The sequence below is a fragment of the Apostichopus japonicus genome, chromosome 9 (assembly GCF_037975245.1).
Source record: "Apostichopus japonicus isolate 1M-3 chromosome 9, ASM3797524v1, whole genome shotgun sequence".
Lineage (NCBI taxonomy): Eukaryota > Metazoa > Echinodermata > Holothuroidea > Aspidochirotida > Stichopodidae > Apostichopus > Apostichopus japonicus.
In genome coordinates this window covers 576,689-596,681 of record NC_092569.1, presented here as the reverse complement: position 1 = coordinate 596,681, position 19,993 = coordinate 576,689, and the positions used below count along the sequence as shown (strand labels likewise).

At 36.5% G+C, this 19,993-nt stretch overlaps 1 protein-coding gene across 15 annotated transcripts in view; it reads right to left on the bottom strand.

Moving 5' to 3' along the window:
- Positions 1-1,541: 1,541 nt before the first annotated feature.
- LOC139973076 (uncharacterized) overlaps positions 1,542-19,993 on the bottom strand; it is a 293,321-nt gene continuing 274,869 nt past the window's right edge. For 11 of the 15 annotated variants that reach the window (XM_071979453.1, XM_071979456.1, XM_071979461.1 and 8 more), the window contains 12 exons: positions 19,713-19,841; positions 19,309-19,452; positions 18,359-18,547; positions 17,496-17,777; positions 16,720-16,882; positions 15,818-15,835; positions 13,485-13,642; positions 12,957-13,031; positions 12,451-12,568; positions 11,571-11,725; positions 10,706-10,874; positions 1,542-4,964 (listed from right to left, as the gene is read on the bottom strand). In XM_071979453.1, coding sequence (XP_071835554.1) covers positions 4,669-4,964; positions 10,706-10,874; positions 11,571-11,725; positions 12,451-12,568; positions 12,957-13,031; positions 13,485-13,642; positions 15,818-15,835; positions 16,720-16,882; positions 17,496-17,777; positions 18,359-18,547; positions 19,309-19,452; positions 19,713-19,841 — 1,896 coding nt within the window. In that variant the 3' untranslated portion in view covers positions 1,542-4,668. Of the gene's footprint in view, positions 4,965-9,227; positions 9,302-9,395; positions 9,409-10,705; positions 10,875-11,570; positions 11,726-12,450; positions 12,569-12,956; positions 13,032-13,484; positions 13,643-15,817; positions 15,836-16,719; positions 16,883-17,495; positions 17,778-18,358; positions 18,548-19,308; positions 19,453-19,712; positions 19,842-19,993 lie in introns of all 15 variants that reach the window. The other 4 variants (XM_071979454.1, XM_071979467.1, XM_071979458.1 and 1 more) reach the window with 3 other exon arrangements.

Below are 19,993 nucleotides of genomic sequence, written 5' to 3'. Positions count from 1 at the left end.
AAAGGAGAAAAGGATGGAGTAGAAAATACGGCAAAAAACGGGAAGAGAAAGAGGAACAGTGACAAAATTATTCGAATTTGTAAAGCAAACAGCAGATATCACATCATATCAGTGAGCATGAAAATGGCGTTCCACGATAAACAGCCTCCAAACCATGGGCGCAGATCCTGTTGAGGACAGCGGGACGCGTCCCCACCAACTTTTTCAGTAGTGGGGACATGATATACCGTGTCCCCATCAATTTGTCTTGACCAATAGCTGCATTTCAAGTTCCCCTATATTGAACTTTGGCGCAGTTTGATCCAGCATTGTGCAAATGACATGCAGCAGTTCTCATTTTATTGTATTTTATCCACAGTTGTTAAATATAGGACGGAAATCGCATTTGCGGCAGTCTATATTTGTTTTCTGGGAGAGGAGCCCAGACCCATCGTATATACAAAAGTCTACTTGTATTACTTGTCCCCTGATTTTCTTTCTGCAGACGCCCATGTATTTCTCCAAACTAAATTTGTAAGCCATGAGATCTAAAACTTAAGGAGGTTTAGGAGCATCATTAGGTCTGGGAAGTGTTATTTCCGGCGATCTGGGAGGTATATTTGCCCAAAAAAATTGTACGCTACGCGCGAACCCATGGTTGCGCTCCGCTTAGATAGTGTCATAGAACAGACACGCGTCCCCACCATTATCCAAGACTGATCTGCGATTCATATTTAACGTCCATGATTATGAATTGTTAATTGTCTACAACTCTTTAACTGGACGACATATTTTAATCTGGGAGTGACTCGAACCGGGGACCTTATGATTGAAAGGCACCGGTGTTAACCACTGAGCTAACACTCCAACTAACACTTCAACTAACACTCAGCTAACACTGAGCTACTAAGGCTTATGATTTTGTCCGATTTCGTCCAAAATCGCGACTATTTTTAATTCTTCCCAAAATTGTTCCTGTGGTGTGTGGCGCCCTTTGGATTCCTTTCCAGGTGACAAGAGTTTTATAAAAACTTATATTTTGGTGGAAAATGAAATTTAATAACCATATCTTGACGTGATTTCATATCTAATTTAAATGACAAAAACTTCGTCGAATTTAACTTATGACCCAACAGAAGCGTCTACTGTGTGATGGGAGTCCCTTCTACGTATCCTTAGATGTCCTGTTAATGCCCATGGGTGGTGTGTTAGATGTTGTTCATGCCTGTGGATGGGGTGTTTGATGTCCTGTTCATTCCCTTGGATGGGGTGTTAGATGTCCTGTTAATGCCCATGGATGGTGTGATAGTTGTCCTGTTCATGCCCGTGGATGGGGTGTTAGATGGATGTCCTGTTAATGCCCGTGGATGGGGTGTTAGATGTCCTGTTAATGCCATGGATGGTGTGATAGTTTTCCTGTTAATGCCCGTAGATGGGGTGTTAGTTAGATGTCCTATTCATGCCCGTGGATGGGATGGGGTGTTAGGTGAAGGTTTAGCGAAAAGAGAATACAAAAAAAGAAAACAGTACAAGTTAAAAACAATGCAATGAAAGCCTTGGTATAATATTTTGCATTTTAATTGAGCTTTTAGTTTTCAAATGAAACAATTCTGGCAGATAAAGATCCTACATTTTCTTTGTACACTTTTGTTAGCTTGCAAAAAAAATATACACGGACAAATGCACAGTAAGAATTAAAAAGAAGTGAACTTGTTCTTAATTTCAACAGCAAGGAAAATACACTTCTGTGGCAAAGCACCCAAACAACTATTTAAAATAATTCATCTCCATGACAACCAAGGAGGCAGGAAACAAGATTTGGAATGGAAAAATTCAAACAATAAAGAGCTTATAAAAGATATGGTAGTTTTGCTTTTTTACCATGACTAGTTAGTTTAAAATACAAAAAGCTGACTTGAACAAATGGCTGAAATTCAGGTGAAAGCATTTCCGTTTGGTTCTCGGTCACTCAGAATTTTGTCTTAAACATAATCAAGACAACTAGTAATCGCAAACATAATGAAGATGATTAATAAATATTTGCATACATAATTAACATGATTATTTTTATCGCAAATCTGATAAAGTAAGCATCAAAACAATAGTGTAAAGAAACTAAAAGAAAACAAGCAGAACTCAGAAAGTTAGGGTTGAAACGACAGCGTTAAAATACAAAATAAACGTACGCCAAACTTAATAGGGACTTTTTCGGTTTGTGTTCATTGTGGCATAATTTCTATACAATTTTTGGTCATTTTGCTTTTTGCAAAGTTTTGTCAACAAAGCACGTTTCTGATCATATGCCAAACATACAGACATACCACTGCTCTTGACAGAGCGATATCCATTGTAACATTTACCATACGTAATCCGCTTAATTAGATCCCTTCAAACTAGATATTAATCTTCCCTTTCACAATACAACAAAGTCACTCATCCAGCTAATCAACCACCAATAGAAACAAACAACAGAGAAGTAACTTGTGTTCAAGCAGTGTTACTGAAATCAAACAATGAAAAACTTTAATACTACAGTTTTTGTCCCCACAAAAGTGCAGATAAATTTCTCATTATGCATGGTAATTTCTTCCTGTAATATTCGTAATTGTTAACACATTAAAAAATCAGTCCTTGCAAAGTTTTCATCTGGACACCTGAAATATTTTTTTTTACCTTTATGAGCCAGTTATCCTTATTTGTGAAATGAAAACAATGGATGGTAAGCTGTAACATGACTGAGTGAAAACTAAAACATAAACACAGAATGAGCAGAAAAATTAAATTTGATTCACTAATTTTGTTTACCTTTTTTTTTTCCAGTCAGCTACAATGTTATTGATCAAATATGACACTATTAAGCTTCACAACATATTTTTTCACGATTATTCATTTTGTCCAAACATGTAAGATAGTCCTTACAAAAATTCACATTTCTTTAAACCAGAAAAAAAAACAACAGCAGGTCTTCACATAAATTGTCCCCATATAATGAAGACTTGGCTGCGGTATGGGTAACTTACAACTTTGGAAAGATCATGAACAGGGTAAACAGAATAACAAAGATGAAGAAGAAACAGAATGTGGAATTACCTGTGAAGACCAAGAACCTCACACCCAATAGTTAGTCATATTGTAGTCCCCATAATATGAATAACTAAATAAGGTTGAAGTTTTAACTGGTCTTTTTCTTTGAGAGGGGGGGGGGGTGGATTTTTAAAGTCATCATATCTCACATAAAATGAAATAACTGCACCCTAACATATAGCAACCTGAACAAGTAAGAGAAGTGAAAAAATGAGAAAAGCTATGAAGAGAAAGGAATAATGTAAATAATTTGCATAGAAAAATCCTCTCACCCTTTAAAATGGAATTCCCATCAATTAAGATATATGTATTTATATATATATAGATACTGTAGATACTCAATTTCTAGTCCTCAAAATCTAAATATCAACCAAATAATATGAATTATTCCAGTTTTGAAGCTAATAATGTCACTTTCAAAAAGAATAACACCCCCCCCTGTGAGGTGACCTAAGACTATGTTTGCAAACCATGTTGAAACCTGCCATGGCTTCAAATCATTCCCTATTACCAATACTATCTGGAATTCAATGCATACTGGAAAACAGCTAATATCATTTGAAAATATTCCCTCCATTTTTTTTCCCCGTTTATTGGAGGGGGGGGGAGGTATTTGATGTGTAACCTTTTCCATAGTGCTAAGGTGCTAAGATTATTTATAATTTGAATATTAACTTCTTGCAAGTTGTTAGGATGAACATTGCTATCTATAAAAATCTCTTCACTTACTTCAGTGACAAGAGCAGCAAGCAGCAAAGTAAGCTGGTGACAAAACATGCAGAGTTTGAAACTCTTTAGCAAACTTTCCAGCAAATATCTTTTAGCTTTTGTTGATTATTTTGCACAAATTCAGAGAATTATTTGTTATTTGATTCAGATTTATTTTCTGGTTATTGATATTTTATCCCCTACTCAAATATGTTTTGAAAAGATTTCAAATTTACTCATTACTCCAACAAGTTTAAATTTGCTTTCAACAAATGATACATGGCAGTTTAATCCTAGAATTCCACATCATTTTATTTCAGTTTAAGCCAAACAATACAATTTACAGATAACCAAGCAGGGTATTCAGTGCACGCTGCATGGTAAGTGTTGCAGATAAATAGTAAGTAAATCTGACCCTTACTATAATTATTCACACTGCAAAGAGCAAAACTAAATTCACACACACACACACATATCTACCATCACAGCGCAAGCCTTTCAAATTATTCCAAAAAGAGTTCACTATGTAAATGAAAACAAAAAAAATTATGAAAGACTGTCAAAATAGAGAAGTAAAATGCAGAAAGTAAACAACAGAAAAGAGCAAAATAAATTGGAAAAGAATAATGTTTTTAATCTTTGGTAAGCAACTCTTGACCATTGAAAATGAATACAGAATTTTACCATTAAAATATCTGAAAGTGTCAACAATTATTGTATAAAATACAATACATCAGGGCGAGTGTTGTCACATCATTAATATTCATGATTACATGATCAACATACATGAATATTTATGACATCCATGTCGGCAGTGGGGGAAGAGTACAACATAATGGCCCTTTTTAAATCCTGGAATGAATATTCATGGCCTTTCCATCTCTTCACTTGCCTTTCTCACTTCCACCGTGGAGCGGGTGGTTTAGCCTGCTTCTGTTTTCTCCTCGATGATGTAGTTGGCTCCATCAGTCTTGATGTAGCATTAACTGTGTGTCTGTGAGTAGGTTTGGTAACTGTTCTCTCCTCCTCAGTAACTGTTCGTACCGTGACTAACCCCTGAGTCCCAACGGATGTTTTCTTTTCTTCAACGTCTACCTCCGTCCTTTGAGCCAGGACCTTCTTTTTGGTGGCTACTCCCCCGAGAGGTGACTTTGCTCTTGTACCTCGGCTGGAGCGAGGTGTGTCCAAGTAGCCTACACAAGGGTGAGGATTAAAAAAACATTAAGGACGGACATCACTTGAGGAGGCAAAATCCATCAAGATGTATAATTTAACTGTAAGGTAAATATATGATCGCACATACTAGTTCCACTGACTCTCTTTGGTTGTTTGATATCACAGACATATAGAGGGCCTAAGATACTCATCACATATGAAATAAACACAGCTTACAAGTCACATTACTTTAATGTCTCAACAATTTGATTTAATTACTCATACCCAGCAAGAAGCAATTTATCAAGCAACAACTTCATAATTCAGAAGGGAGAGATACCCACTGGGGAAGGGAGGAGAAAGTTTCCTCTGGTGAAATCTTTTCATCAAACTTCATTTTTTTTTTTTTAACCTTGCCTTTTGTAAGTGTGTCCTAATATTGGTAACAACTTTCAAGAGACATAGACTACCTATACAATACCAATATCACTATTTCAAAAGCAAAGTACAAGTATGGTCCACCCACTCCTGTTCCTTACTCCAAACACCTCCCCCCCCTCCCCTGTCCACATCAAAATGTGTGTGAGGGTAGAGGAAGGGCTAAGTAAGGCACAGAGTATTAGGCTCAAGCTAAATGCAGAAGTGTGACTTCTAAGAGAATAATTTCTTGTATTCTTTGTGAATGATTTCAATGTTTGCCTTCACCAACATCATGCTTAACTACCATTTCTCCTTGGTATAGACAAACATTATATCTCAGCTATGCTCTGCTCTCATTACAAATACACCAGGCAGTTTATTACCTGTAAGCATTATTAGCGTAGAGGACAATCTGATGTACCTACCAATCTCATGGTTAACAAAATTCACCATGTTGTACAACATTTTGTGACAAATGATCATCACAGTACTATAATAGGGTGTAGCCTAGTGTCTGCCACTATGGCAAAGTCTGTGAGTGTACACAGTAAAACTAAGGCTAGGATTGCAGTGATTACTTGAGCAACAACAACAGAGCAGCCCCTACTACTTTAAATGACCATTCTAAGAGGCAGGGGCCAAAGGTGTGTTATGCTAGCTTACTGTAGACTGTGCCATTGGGTTCAGGGGGTTATGCTAGCTTACTGTAGACTGTGCCATTGAGTTCAGGGGGTTATGCTAGCTTACTGTAGACTTGTACCATTGAGTTCAGGGGGTTATGCTAGCTTACTATAGACTGTACCATTGAGTTCAGGGGGTTATGTGACATCATGCAGCGTCAATCATTTGTGGAATATTGTATAAACTTTGTCTCCTCTGCTTCAAAATTTGTGTGACCATTTTCAAGCACTATACTTGCCCTGGAATTTATTTAGCATGCTGTTGTTTTTTCTCTTGTTTTTTGGCAATATCTTCATATAACAGAAACACTGTTCAATGACAGTGGGTGGTCTTATGAAGTCAAGAGACAAAAACCAAAACCAATTGCGAGTAGAATTCTGCCATGCATCTTGGCTGCAGTGCATTGAGAAAGACTGTTTTTTCAACATTAGCATCTATGTTTTCCACCTATGATTATCCAGCATTGTAGTGTCTGCAAGTCTGGGTTTAAGTTACCATACTCTCTGGTACCCATAATGCAGTGCAACTGCCATATTTTAACGTAAAATAGACAAAGCAGTGATTTGTGTTTTTAAGCTTGTAAGTATAACTTCAATGTTACTTCTTTTGCAAGGGGATGTTTGTCCTTTAAAGCTATGATCATAAAATAAATAAGTACCATGATGAGATACTTTTAGCAGTCACTTAACACTAAACAGCCACATTTACACAAGTGGGAAGCAGAATGGCTTAGTTCTTACACTTCACGTCATGTAGCTATCAAATATAATGCTTGGGCTCATTTAAGAGTTTTTAAGCTTTGAAAGACCATTTAAGATGGATTTCTTCCACCCTTGACAGGCATGACATGGAAGATACTATGTTTCATTGCATCCTATGCCACCTCCTTCATCTATTTGACCACAGTACTATTTTATATACCACATGGTGGAATATATACAATGCATTACAATATATATACAAATACCCTGACTAACCTTTATATGTGAAATACTTAAAATATTAAATATTTAAGGAGAAAATACAACCAAAAGCAAACAAATGATCAACATGCACAGAGCACAACATTCATCGCAGAAGGTTTGCAAGAAACATGAAAACAGAAAGGTTTTCTTCACATCAGTCAAACTTTGTCACTGTTTAATAGCCAAAAGAGAAAGTCCTCTTAACCTTTGACACAAGGGGGGGTGGGTGAGGGAGGAGGGGGATTAGCGATTTTGAACAGAATGCCCACATTATTTGATGAGACCAGTACACTGTTCCTCAAATCACCAGCTGTTCCTGATTCTTGAGAGAGTCTGAGCTAAGGAGCAAAAGCAGGTACCAAACTGTGCATTGAAGTTACCCTTTCCCCCTACATGTGTGTTTTCATATGCTGTTGCCTAAACAGATTGTGGTGGGGGAGGGGGGGCTGGAGATGGACTAACTACATCTCATTCTGGTCAATTTGTATTCCTATTTTTAAGCTCAAACTGAAAACTTTCAATAAAATGTGTGGATAGGTCATCATACCATTTGTCTCTCCGTATGTAACAACAGCCCATATTGCTTGTTCAAAATTGTGGCAGAATTTGACAGGATCATTACTAACAGGATATCCCAGGATAAGGTAGGATTAATCAGAAATTTCAGAAGGGAAGCTACTTGTAAAACTCAAAAGTACATGAAAATATCTAGTACCTCAAATCTAATATTTAACTCATTGACCAGACCATGAGGTGCTAGGATACTATAAACCATAAGCTACAACACCAGAAAAAACCTGACCACACCTAAGCTACAACACCAGACATAGCCTGACCATACCTAAGCTACAACACCAGACATAACCTGACCACACCTAAGCTACAACACCAGACATAGCCTGACCACACCTAAGCTACAACACCAGACATAACCTGACCACACCTAAGCTACAACACCAGACATAACCTGACCACACCTAAGCTACAACACCAGACATAACCTGACCACACCTAAGCTACAACACCAGACATAGCCTGACCATACCTAAGCTACAACACCAGACATAACCTGACCACACCTAAGCTACAACACCAGACATAGCCTGACCATACCTAAGCTACAACACCAGACATAACCTGACCACACCTAAGCTACAACACCAGACATAGCCTGACCATACCTAAGCTACAACACCAGACATAACCTGACCACACCTAAGCTACAACATCAGACATAGCCTGACCATACCTAAGCTACAACACCAGACATAACCTGACCACACCTAAGCTACAACATCAGACATAGCCTGACCACACCTAAGCTACAACACCAGACATAACCTGACCACACCTAAGCTACAACATCAGACATAGCCTGACCACACCTAAGCTACAACATCCGATTAAATCTGACCACGCCTTCACATCAACTTAATGCTTTGAGGAACCAACAGTTATAAAGAGATAAAATATTACAATAAAATAACTAAATGGAAAAACTTCCTGGTATATATGTCTGACTTAATGTTCTTGTTCTTTTCATCATAATCACTTCTGAAATAAGTTTGGATAACAACTAACTAATTGTATCTAATCAGCAAAGGGTTGGGAGATTGAGGCTGTTATTCCTTAACATATAGTCCCCCTAATGAGCAGATGTTGAGAGATTGAGGCTGTTATTCCTTAACATATTGTCGTCCCCAAATCTAAAGATTAATTGCCTCCTGCAGAATTACCTATAGAAGGCCACCTTCATTAGTGGAACATCAGCCATTAAATAACTTACAAGACTGGAATGGCTCAATGTTAGTCTTGGCATTACTGCATTTAGTTTACGTGCGGGACTATCTACTACTGGTAGTTAAAAATACATTGTGATACAAATCCCTCAATGAGTATGATACATGACTAATTACTAACTGCCTACAGAAACAGCAATCAAAACTAAAAAGAATGCACCCACCCCCCCCCCTCCCCATCTCACCCATTCTCTATCAATGCAACTAATACAAAAGCAAATCTCTAATAAATCATAAAATACTAAACGCACTGTAAACTAGCTATTGTCCAATAACATGACATGCAACAAAGGGAATAGAATTTGCATGCTAATCAGAATTGGAAAATAAATATTCAAGATATGATACAACATGCATATTCATCGAGTCTGCTAGCGGGTGGTGTGCAAACTCATACAGTGTTATTTGCAGGCAACTGAATAAGTTGAACATTCACCAACAACAAAACAGATCATCACAATTTTTTATTCCAATGTTGTTGAACTTCTTCCAAGACAGGATAAAGAAGATCTGTAAAAAGTTAAGAAAATTGATCGCGAACAATGAACAGCCAGAGTAAGAACAAAAGGCAAAATGAAAACACATGCCGACTCCGATAACGCACCTTGGTCGGATAGCTTGATACCGAATGGGGGTGAAATAAGAAAGGTATAAAAAAAATGACCTTCATGCCACATTTAAAAAATAAATCAACTTTTAACAAAAATATATAAAAAATCATAAAGCTCACTTCTCCACAAATTTGTTTAGAGAGTAATATCACCAAAAATATATGAAATTAACTCCACAATTTTGTTGTTTAACTTTAAAGTAAATCTCCAGAAGCAGATCTATGATGCTCTTCTGGAGAGTAACATATTCACATAAACACTGCTCGGAAGAAGCATGGTGTCTGAAAGTGACATTGGGGGCATTTTGGTGCTGGTTGCCAAAACGTCAGACTTTCTTGCTCTGAACTGTTCTCTTCTAAGTAAAAGGTAAAGCAAATCATATTCACAGACATAATCTGTGCTATATATCAATATATATCAATACATATATCAATATTCATATCCACATATTAACTGCAGAGCTAGAACTACAGATTTTGAAAACCATTTGCTCCTCCAGTTTACCCTTTCTGATGTATGCAGAATGTAGGCCTATTACTGCAGTTAAACAAATAACACACCCTCCCCCAACAACTTCTCTACAGTTATTCACAATTAACTTTCCCAACTGTTACAATATAGCAAGTGCATCTTAAGACAGATCATTCAAACTAGTTGTTGCTCTTCCTTCACTTTTTAAAAAAACACTAATCTTGGGTCAAGCATTCATCAATGTTAACCAATAACTCTTTTGTTCATTCGTTTTGCTATTTTTTCTCTTTTCCTCTCTCACACCTTGAGCACCTTCCGGGTGGATATGCACGCATTATAAATCACCATTATTATTATTATCATTATACATATTTTGAGGCACAAACTTATTCACAATTTGTAATATTCTGGCTCACTAAATTGGAGAAGTGACTGCACAAGTGAACAACAGAATATGTCTTTTTGCTGTTATAAGAGATGTGAACTTGATATTTCTTGATGCTTCGAGTGTTAAAGTCTGATTACCCACCACAATCAAAATAACTACCTTGAGAAAAGAAGGACTTGCCAACTTGGGTTACCCATATACTTTTAAATATAGGTATATATGTATCAATGAGAGTCAAGGGGAGGGTATTCCCATGTTAAATTTAACACTCAAAATCACAAATCAACATAATATGAGTTAATGATTACTGATCTGGAAAGAGATGGTACACACATGTTTATTGTGACATCTTCTTCATACACCAAACAATGGCCTTAGAAATGATATTTATGATTGGTTTTGGTTTATATTTTAAGACTTCCCTCTTGAAGTTCAATCACTTACCTGGTGTTACACTCCGGGTTGTTGACTTCCTGGTCACAGAATCACCACCACCCTTGGCTTCTCTTGTGGTACGGGTGAAAGATCCATCAGGGTTGACTCTGGTCGTGCTGGTGACCCGAGGTGTGGTTGTATGACCCTGCTGCCATGGTCTCTTAATATTGCGTTTGCTCTGTTACGAGAGAGTCAAGAAAAGTTTAATATCTGGTTTGATCAAAAGCTTCCCATCTATGTTATAACAAATATTCATACCAATTCCCATTAATACAAGATAAACAACGATGCAAGCAAACAGAAAAACTGATCACAAGAACTGTAGTCTGCTTACACAATCTAACTGTTATATTGTTCAGTATTAGCTCCATGAGCAAACAGTAAACTGATGGCAAGAACTGTAGTCTGCTTACACAATCTAACTGTTATATTGTTCAGTATTTTTATATACACTGCTTTTTATATGCATTTTATATACATTTTTATATACATTTTATATACATTGCTTACACAATGTAACTGTTATATTGTTCAGTATTAGCTCCATGAGGTATCTATCTAAACCTAAACCTGCTCTATCAGTGGGTATGATCAGACTTTACAGGTAAATTTTACCTTGCATCTTATATACAAATTAAGATAACTTCAAAGATATGTCAGGCCTCTAGATATGTTAGGCTATGTAAACATTAACACATGACACAATGTCAATAAATCATCCCCCCCCCTTTCTCACATCCTAGGTACACATTTGACAACAATCTATCAAATACACATTTTTGGGTCAAAATATTTGTGTGACAGCAAATATTTAATAGCAAATCGACACAGCAGCAGGTTTGCAGCAGATGACAGCATTGTCATGGTTACTTACCTTAATGAATGGGCTACCACTCATACTGCTGGAGCCTACACTACTTGTACTGCACTCTGACGGAGACCTGGATCTCCTGAAGGCTGCCATGGACTGACTGACCCCGGATGCTAAGATAAACTTCTCTTTGATCTCAATGTTAGTTCTGCCTTTGGCTGTGAAATTGTAAACAAATAGACGCAAATTGATTCAGATTACGTGAGGAATGGTATGAAGGTATGTCTCAATGATAGTGGTGTTAGCCAATCATTATCTTTCCACATTTGAAAATCCACCCTTTAGTAAGACTGCTGTTCATTTTTTTTGCCACTGCCCACCTTTTCACCTTTCAAGGTTATTAGTCTGTAATGTTAGCCAGTGTGTTATGTAATCAATTCGCCAAGAAACAAGCTTGGAAAGTCACTCCCTCAGCTCAAATTGCCTGCAAGAGCCTTTTAAAATGCCCAAGGCAGGTAAACTGTTATGACAGTGGTATGAAAGGGGCATTTTCAAATGAGTAAAGCTATTCGGAAGTCATACCTGAGATCATTTAAATTCAAGACCACTCATAAGTAAAACCATTTTTGCCTTTTCTCAGGTATTTTCCAAGATACTGTACCATCTTTATTATCCCTTTCTCTTATCACTAGTCTTACAAGCAAATACCATATCATTACTGTCCATTTCATTCCCTATAGCATTTTAGGTTTGGTAAAACTTTTAACCCACATTAGACTTCAGAATCATTGATGTTCCAAGAATCTCGGTTGTTACTAAGAACAGACTGGGTTAGTTTAGTTTAAATAACATTCGGGACGAACTCTCCATTTGAATTTCAAAAAATACATTAAATTATAGGAAAGGGATTTTCGAAATATTTTTCTACTTTAGGAGCACAAACCTCTGCAAGGATCGTTCTTGACCAGGAATTCATCTAGCGCCATCCATCCACCTCCTACTCTTACCATGACAGTGCTGCGAAGGATGCGGACTAGCCTCATCATCTGAGAATCACCAAACTGTTAGAGGAAACAGGAACAGTTGCGATAAGATCATACACACTGTGATCAAAATATCCACTGATTTAGGTAGTACATACTTAACTAATGCTGAAGCTTATGTTATTATTAAGAATAAAGAAAGGGGTAATATTAAATCCAGGAGGGTGAGTCGCTTGGAAGAGATGTTATGCAAGAGATGCAATGAATTCTAGCTTTTAAGGAAGTTATTACTTTCAAGATCATAGACACTGCCAAATGACATGTTAAATGACAACAGATAAAAGTAAAGTAATAGAGATGGGAAACCAAAATTGCAGTTGAATTTCTATTTATGATATGGTTATTATTATTTTTTTTTGGGGGGGGGGGCTGGAGGGTGGATTTTTCTTTTCTTTAAGTAACTGACCCTGTATTTGCTCTCTCCCAACTTTTGGACTTTAAATTTCTTGGTACACTGACACTTGCACACCTGTCTCTCCACCTGTAAGAAATCAAATATAAATATAAGTAATAAAATATAAATAAAATAAATAAATAAATAAATAATAATAATAAAAAAAATAACAAAAATAAAAAAATAATAATAAATATAAAAAAATGATACTAAAATAGAAATATAAGTAATAAAATACCCTACCCTAACCTTTCATTCATTGGTAACATTCCAAAATATCTGAACAACGTGTTTACCAGAAAATGAGAAATAATTTGTGATACAAAATTTGTGTAAATTGATGAAATTGACAGAATCACCTGCCAATCCCCTCTAATGATACTGGAAATGTAAATATTTACATCAAAGTAGTCTAAAAAACAGCACAATGAGAAACTAAAGGTTTTAATGATATTAAGTATGCATGGATGCTCTGAAGTTAATAGGAAAAAAGCTGACATATTGATGAAAAGCAAGGGGTATGTAAAAATCTCTGTTTACCTCATTTGCTATCTTTTCAGCCTCGGTGGCGGGTTGCTTGCTTCGTTCAGAATCTGGATAGAGGGCATTCAAGAACTTTTTGTAGTCGATAAATCCCTCATTCAGGGGATCAAGATAATCCACTACTGCGTTCATCTCTGGTTGGGTTGTATCAAAGTCTGTGAAGCAAGAAGGACATCACATGAGACCAATTCATTGGAATGGTTTAGTTTTCAACATTGAAAGAGTTGATGCAAGGCTCTTTCACACTTACTGACACGACAAAGTTCTTGGAACGATAACACTTGCTGGGCCATTTTGTACCGACTTTCATTTAAGTTAGTGCTGAAATATGCAGATTATCACCCAACTAAAAATAATTTACCCTTTCTCAGTAAAAAGATTTCTAAACTAATCATTCAAGATTGAACTTTCAGAGTGTTAAGACCTGAGCATTCTGAACCTCAGAAATTTGCATGACAACAAAAGCACAATTCTCTGTAGATTAGCAAATGACAAGTACATATTATGGTTGAAAATGGGTTATGGTGGTCATGTAACAGATGAATGCACAATATTGTTGCATCTGGAAGTCTAGCTAACACGTCTGGAGTTCAACCAATAAGGGAGTCTTTCTGATATGGTTTATAATTGACAAGTTTTAGTTGTAACCAGGGTGCAACTACCTAAGTTATGCCCAGAGGAGGGAATAAATTAAAATTCGGCCAGTTACAACAAAACAAAATACTTGTGTTTTTACTTGGAAATGCATGCCTACAAGTGCACACAGCAGTGATTATACAGTGCTACATAATACTTGTATATATATATATATGTATATATAAACAGAGGAATACAGATAGGTACTGTAGCCAATACATCTGGATGACAGTAATTCAAACCAGTCTACAGAAGAACCTTTGACATAAATGCAGTTTACAACAAGAAGGTAAGCAGAGTAACCACAGAAATATAATATATACATACAACCATTCCAAATAATACGGGTGAAAGGGAACATTTAAAAGGCTAAAAAAATAAAATATATCAAGATGATACGGGCAGTGGCTCTAACCACACTCAATTAGGAATGCATATTTGCAGGGACTTGACAACAGGGACTTGACATGGACTTGACAACTGTTTGCTGCCAACACCTTTCAGATGGGAGCAAGGTTCTTGGAAGGCCATAATGGTAACAACTTGTAATGGATGATATGAAGTCAATTAAGAACTGATATTGGGATATTAGTAAAGATATAAGAAGGGTCTGCTAACACTGTAGAGAAATGGGTAATAATGAATATGGTACTGTGAGGGATAACCCTGTTAAATGCACTGAATGAATAATGTTAAACAGCTTCTAGATCATAACGAATGTAATCATAAAGAAGAAAGGGTCTATTGTTTATAGGTGATACTAGCAGAGTTAAGATTCCTGCCTTCTACATCGTCTCTGCTGGTTAACTACATGTTTCTCAATGGTCACATACTTACAAGGAGCACTTAGAAAGTCAAGAGGATTAGTAAACACTGACCCTGTAGATGTAGAACGGTTCTTAAAACATCAGCAAAACTGACAAAAGGTGTCACAGTGAAACCCTTAAGTATAAAACTTAGCCAAGATACTGTCAACAAAATTGCTCTCTGCTTTAATCCTCATCCTTCTTACATCCTTTCTTAATCCCAAATAATGCACCAATTCTTACTCACCAATTAATTTTCTTCCAACTTTTCATCTTAATACCCTTTGCTGCATTCTTTATTAATCCACAAATCCTACATTATTTTATTTCCAGCACACATCACACTTAATCTTGTTCCTTGATCCCTCCAGTCCAACATCCCTCTCCTAACTAATCTTCAAATCTTAAACCCTTTTCGTAGACCCAATTTGAATTCTTTCCTTCCAGAATCTTCCAGAATTCTTTTCCACTGCACATTTGCTTCCCTCTTATCACAACCAAATTGAAATTCATCTGTCTGTCTTACATCGTGGGCTTCTTAATCTCCTACATTCTATACTCATCTGTTGCTCTTTAAATCAAATTGAAATTCATCTGTCTGTCTTACTATTGGCCTTCTTAATCTCCTATATTCTACACACATCTGTTGCGTTATAAATCACTCTGCCTCTCCAGTCCATCCATTTGCCCTCTCCTCTAAACATCCTCTAAACATAATTAATTGACATTCTACTATTATCCAGGCCTCTTTTACTGTGATACCTAAAGGTTGCATATAATGGGGTAAGGTAGGGTAATATATGTTGACTTTCAAGCAGCAGTGGACAATACAGAGCAACCATAGAACAACACAGCAAAGGATAAGGTACATCCACTTATTAGTCTTACAAAAGGTAATAGGATCCGCTGAAGAAAAGTATGTCAAAGAGATTAGAAAGATTTAGGCAGATTAAAACAGTCAAAGAGCCTGGTAGCTTCATGAATAGGATTAACACTTAAAGTACAGGTATAGAAATAAGTTTCTTGTAAGAAGGAAATAAAGAATGCTGTCATATCAAGCTATTGTCTATTGAAGCCACACAAGCTTAAATACCACAGCTGCATTTTAACTGAACAACTACTTCTCACAATGTTATGGCAGATTCTTGCTGATAAGGGAAAGTTACTGAACTCTGTGAGAATTCCCTAAAGACGTAAGCCCTTTTCAGAATAAACACATCCTAAGACATTTGGGATTGTTAAATTTGGCAATGCACTTACTTCACTATCTTGCCCGACTTTTGAAGAGAAAAGTGATCCTTGCCATAAACCATTGAACTCAGAACTATTAATCACAAACTAATTGTGTGGATGACAGTGAGAAAATTTGTTGCACTGCTTTCAAGGTTGCATTGTCATCAATAACAGATTCTATAACTTAAAAGTGAAATTGTGTTTTCTTCAAAGAATCATTTCTGGAGGACAACAAATTTGTCATGCAAAAGGTTGTCTAAACAACTTCCAAATTAGGGTAACAATTCCATAAGTTTAGAAAGTACAATCTTAAAGCTTCTAACTGTTAGGATTCGATGAATGCCATTAAGAATGCATTGCCAATATGAGACCCCTGTATCAAAGAATGCTTTTGGAATGAACAAATAAATTTGGGATCCAAGGGGGTTACCACTTTGTAATATTCTAGCCAATTTTCAGATGGTTAAAAAGATATTTTCAATGAGTCTGGACTTACAACAAAATTAGATAATAAAAAGGTAACTAATTAATTCAGCAAGAAGTATAAGATAACTTACTTGAATCCGCCACACCATCAATAAAATCTTTGCGAGACAATTTGCCGTCTCGATCGTGGTCCAGTTTTCTGAAGAAGTCCATCACTCTTGCTTTCTTGTGCTGCATCCACTTGAGATATCGGGCACGCCAATCCTCAAAGTTAAAGTTCTTCATGCTTTGGAGCTAGGAAATGAAAGAGCAACATCATTTTAATCAAAACCTTAATTTTTCTTTCACCCTGTTGTGTCAGTCTTTTATTAATAAAACATTTTCTATTATTTGTTGGTAGCATATCAAGCACAACAAAGCCAGAGATTTGAAATATTTATTTGGTTACTACTGTGGTTACAATTTAACAGGAATTATGTTTACATTAATGTGCCAGGCACACACATCATACACCAAGGGTCTTGCAGCCAGTATGACTATTAAGCACCTGTATCCAGCCAACCACAACATTACATTTGGTCACAAAGACCAATCAGTATGCTACAACATTACTCTTGTCAGAAATCAATAATGCCAAAGATAAATGGCTAATCTGTATAAATGCACGATCATATAAGGTCAAAGGGCAATCATACAACCAATAAGTGATACAACACATCCAGTAAGAGACTGCAACATATTTATCATCCATATTACAGATAATTCTATTCCAGACAGGAAACACTACACATCCTTGACACAGCCGGTTGTATAGACCTTCGTACTATTATCCATATTACAGATAATTCTATTCCAGACAGGAAACATTTCACATCCCTGACACAGCTAGTTGTATAGACCTTCGTACCTCGTTCTGTTTCTCTTGGACGTCTTGCAGCGCTCTTCGTCTGTTCATGGCCCTCAGCCAGACATTCTTCCATTGATTGTCCAGAGCTGCTATTTTGGGATTCTTTACTGGGTCAGCGGCAGGGCTGGCATCTCTGCTCCTGGGGCGACTTGACCTTCCTCTCCGTGAGCGGTCAAAGCTGATGGGAATGCCGCTGTTAGAATCAACAGATCTCTTTCTCTTGTGAGGCTTGACAAGACGATCAATGTCTGGTTGCTTGGATGCTACAGACTCCTCAAAGTGCTGCGGATATACAGAGATGGTTTCATGTTTTATTCCGATATTTAATTCATTCTTTCATTATTTCTCTTTATGTGTAAGATATTAAAATATAATCGATTATAAAAGTATTAAAACAATTCAGAAACTGAAGGGACTTAAATTTCCGCTATATTTACAAATCAAGAAAAGAAAATTGACTTCAGAGTTGTAATTCTGAGGTCACTGGTGGCGAAACATTCTATAACAATTGCTACTTCAAAATGAACAGATGTACTTTTCAACATTCTCTAGATGCTATGAAAATGTGTCTACATTTTTATTAAATTTTACAAACACAAATGACATTGAGTATCTGAGACTTGAACATCATGTGAGGAACCATATAAACACTTTCTATTATCTGAATCACTGTTAACTAAAACTTACAAATGAATAGACACACACATATAAAGAAACAGCTATTTGAAATGCACAAAGCTGTCTAAATGCCCTGATCCTTATACCTTAGCTGTTCACATAATGTCCAATTGATTTCAACAGATAAAGTAAGTCATTCTACAAGCAGTGTGCACCCTCCTCTCTGTATCCATGGTAATACTTACATTATGTTCTTCTAAGAGTTTCTCCACCACTTCCATATCTTCTGGAATGGGTTCTATCTCTTGTTGAGCTAACTTGTGCTCTGCATCCTCCAAGAACTCCATCACTTGATCCAGGAGTTCTGCATCATCTTGGACTTTCCTTAAGGCATCGTTGAGGCGAGATTCTTTCTGCTCACTCAGAGCTTGAATCTACATACAAAATGTCAATTTATAAATTCCACTAGCAGGAGAAAGAGAGTGCCAGACATGGTTCTCTTACAAATAAAATTAATTCTCTCAAATTATTTAATATTAATTTCCCATGGTAGCTCAACTAATGCAGACATTGAAGATTTTACATATTATTGTTCCAAAATATGCTCGCAGGGGGGGGGGGGGGAGGGGGTGGGATTTTACATATTATTGTTTCAAAATATGCTCAAATATGCCAATGATGTTCAAATTGTTTAAAGGCATTTTAATTACCATTTGGACTTAAAAAATGTATAATTGTCCCCTACAGCCTTCATTTAGGATGTGAATAATCAACATGACAATACAGTCAAATTCCAATTATCCGAACGCCAAATTTTTGGAACCTGCCATCAGTTCATTAATGAAAATTCTGGATGGCTAGTGTTATTAATTCCAAGTACTGTACAGAACTCATATTGTGTACAACGTAAATTTGGTAACTTAGGTTACGATCAGCTTTCAAATTCATTTGACAAAGTCATGCAGTCTTCCAATTTTTTTAAATATTTCAGAATACAATGGTCAAATAATCAATTTTAAAGGCATAATATCACATAACATGCGTGTCTTAGTGGAAAATAAGTTAATTGATGTAAACTTGATTATCTGAATTTTCAATTACCCAAACTACCGGTCCCGACCATTTCTGATAATCGGGGACTTACTGGATTAGCAAATCTCAAAGATAATGCAAGAGAATAGAAATTGATACTAACATCTTCCCATCTAGCGTTGAGGATACCAAGATGGCGTTTCACGATTGGAATGGCGTCTGGGTGGCACTTGGATAAGATGTCTTCTCCTTGCCTGATCACATCATTGAGACGATTCTTCTCGGCATCCAGCATCCGCTTAGCATCCTGAAATTATGAGAAACACAGATAAACTTAGAGTTAAGATATGCTGGCTAAATATTGACAGCATTGTACCAAGAAAACCCTCACTGAAGAATAATAAATGTTGAAATTCAAATATCAATGAAACAACATTTCTAAATGTTGGAATTCAATATGCATGAAAGGTAACGATGAGCAAACCAAATTTACCAAATTAATTATTTTTTCAAACTTTTCAAAATTTGAATTCTTTACACATTTATTATGACTACTCATTGCAATACCTTGTGATTCTCCAGCTGTTCTGTGAGTTTGTCTTCACTCTCTGCTAATGGACCTGAAAACTTCATGCTGTGTTCTGTTGCAGCAAAGGAGTCTAAGAGATTTTGTACGGCCGAGTTGAATTCCTCTGCCTGTTGGTCCAAAACAATATCCAGGAATAATTAATAGTCTGTCAAAGTGTATGTATATAATGTTTGTTAGAATTGTCATTTAAAACAAGGTCAAAAATGCAGGTTGTCTTTCCGATTTATTTGTTCATGGAAGGTGGGGGGGGGGGCAGAGA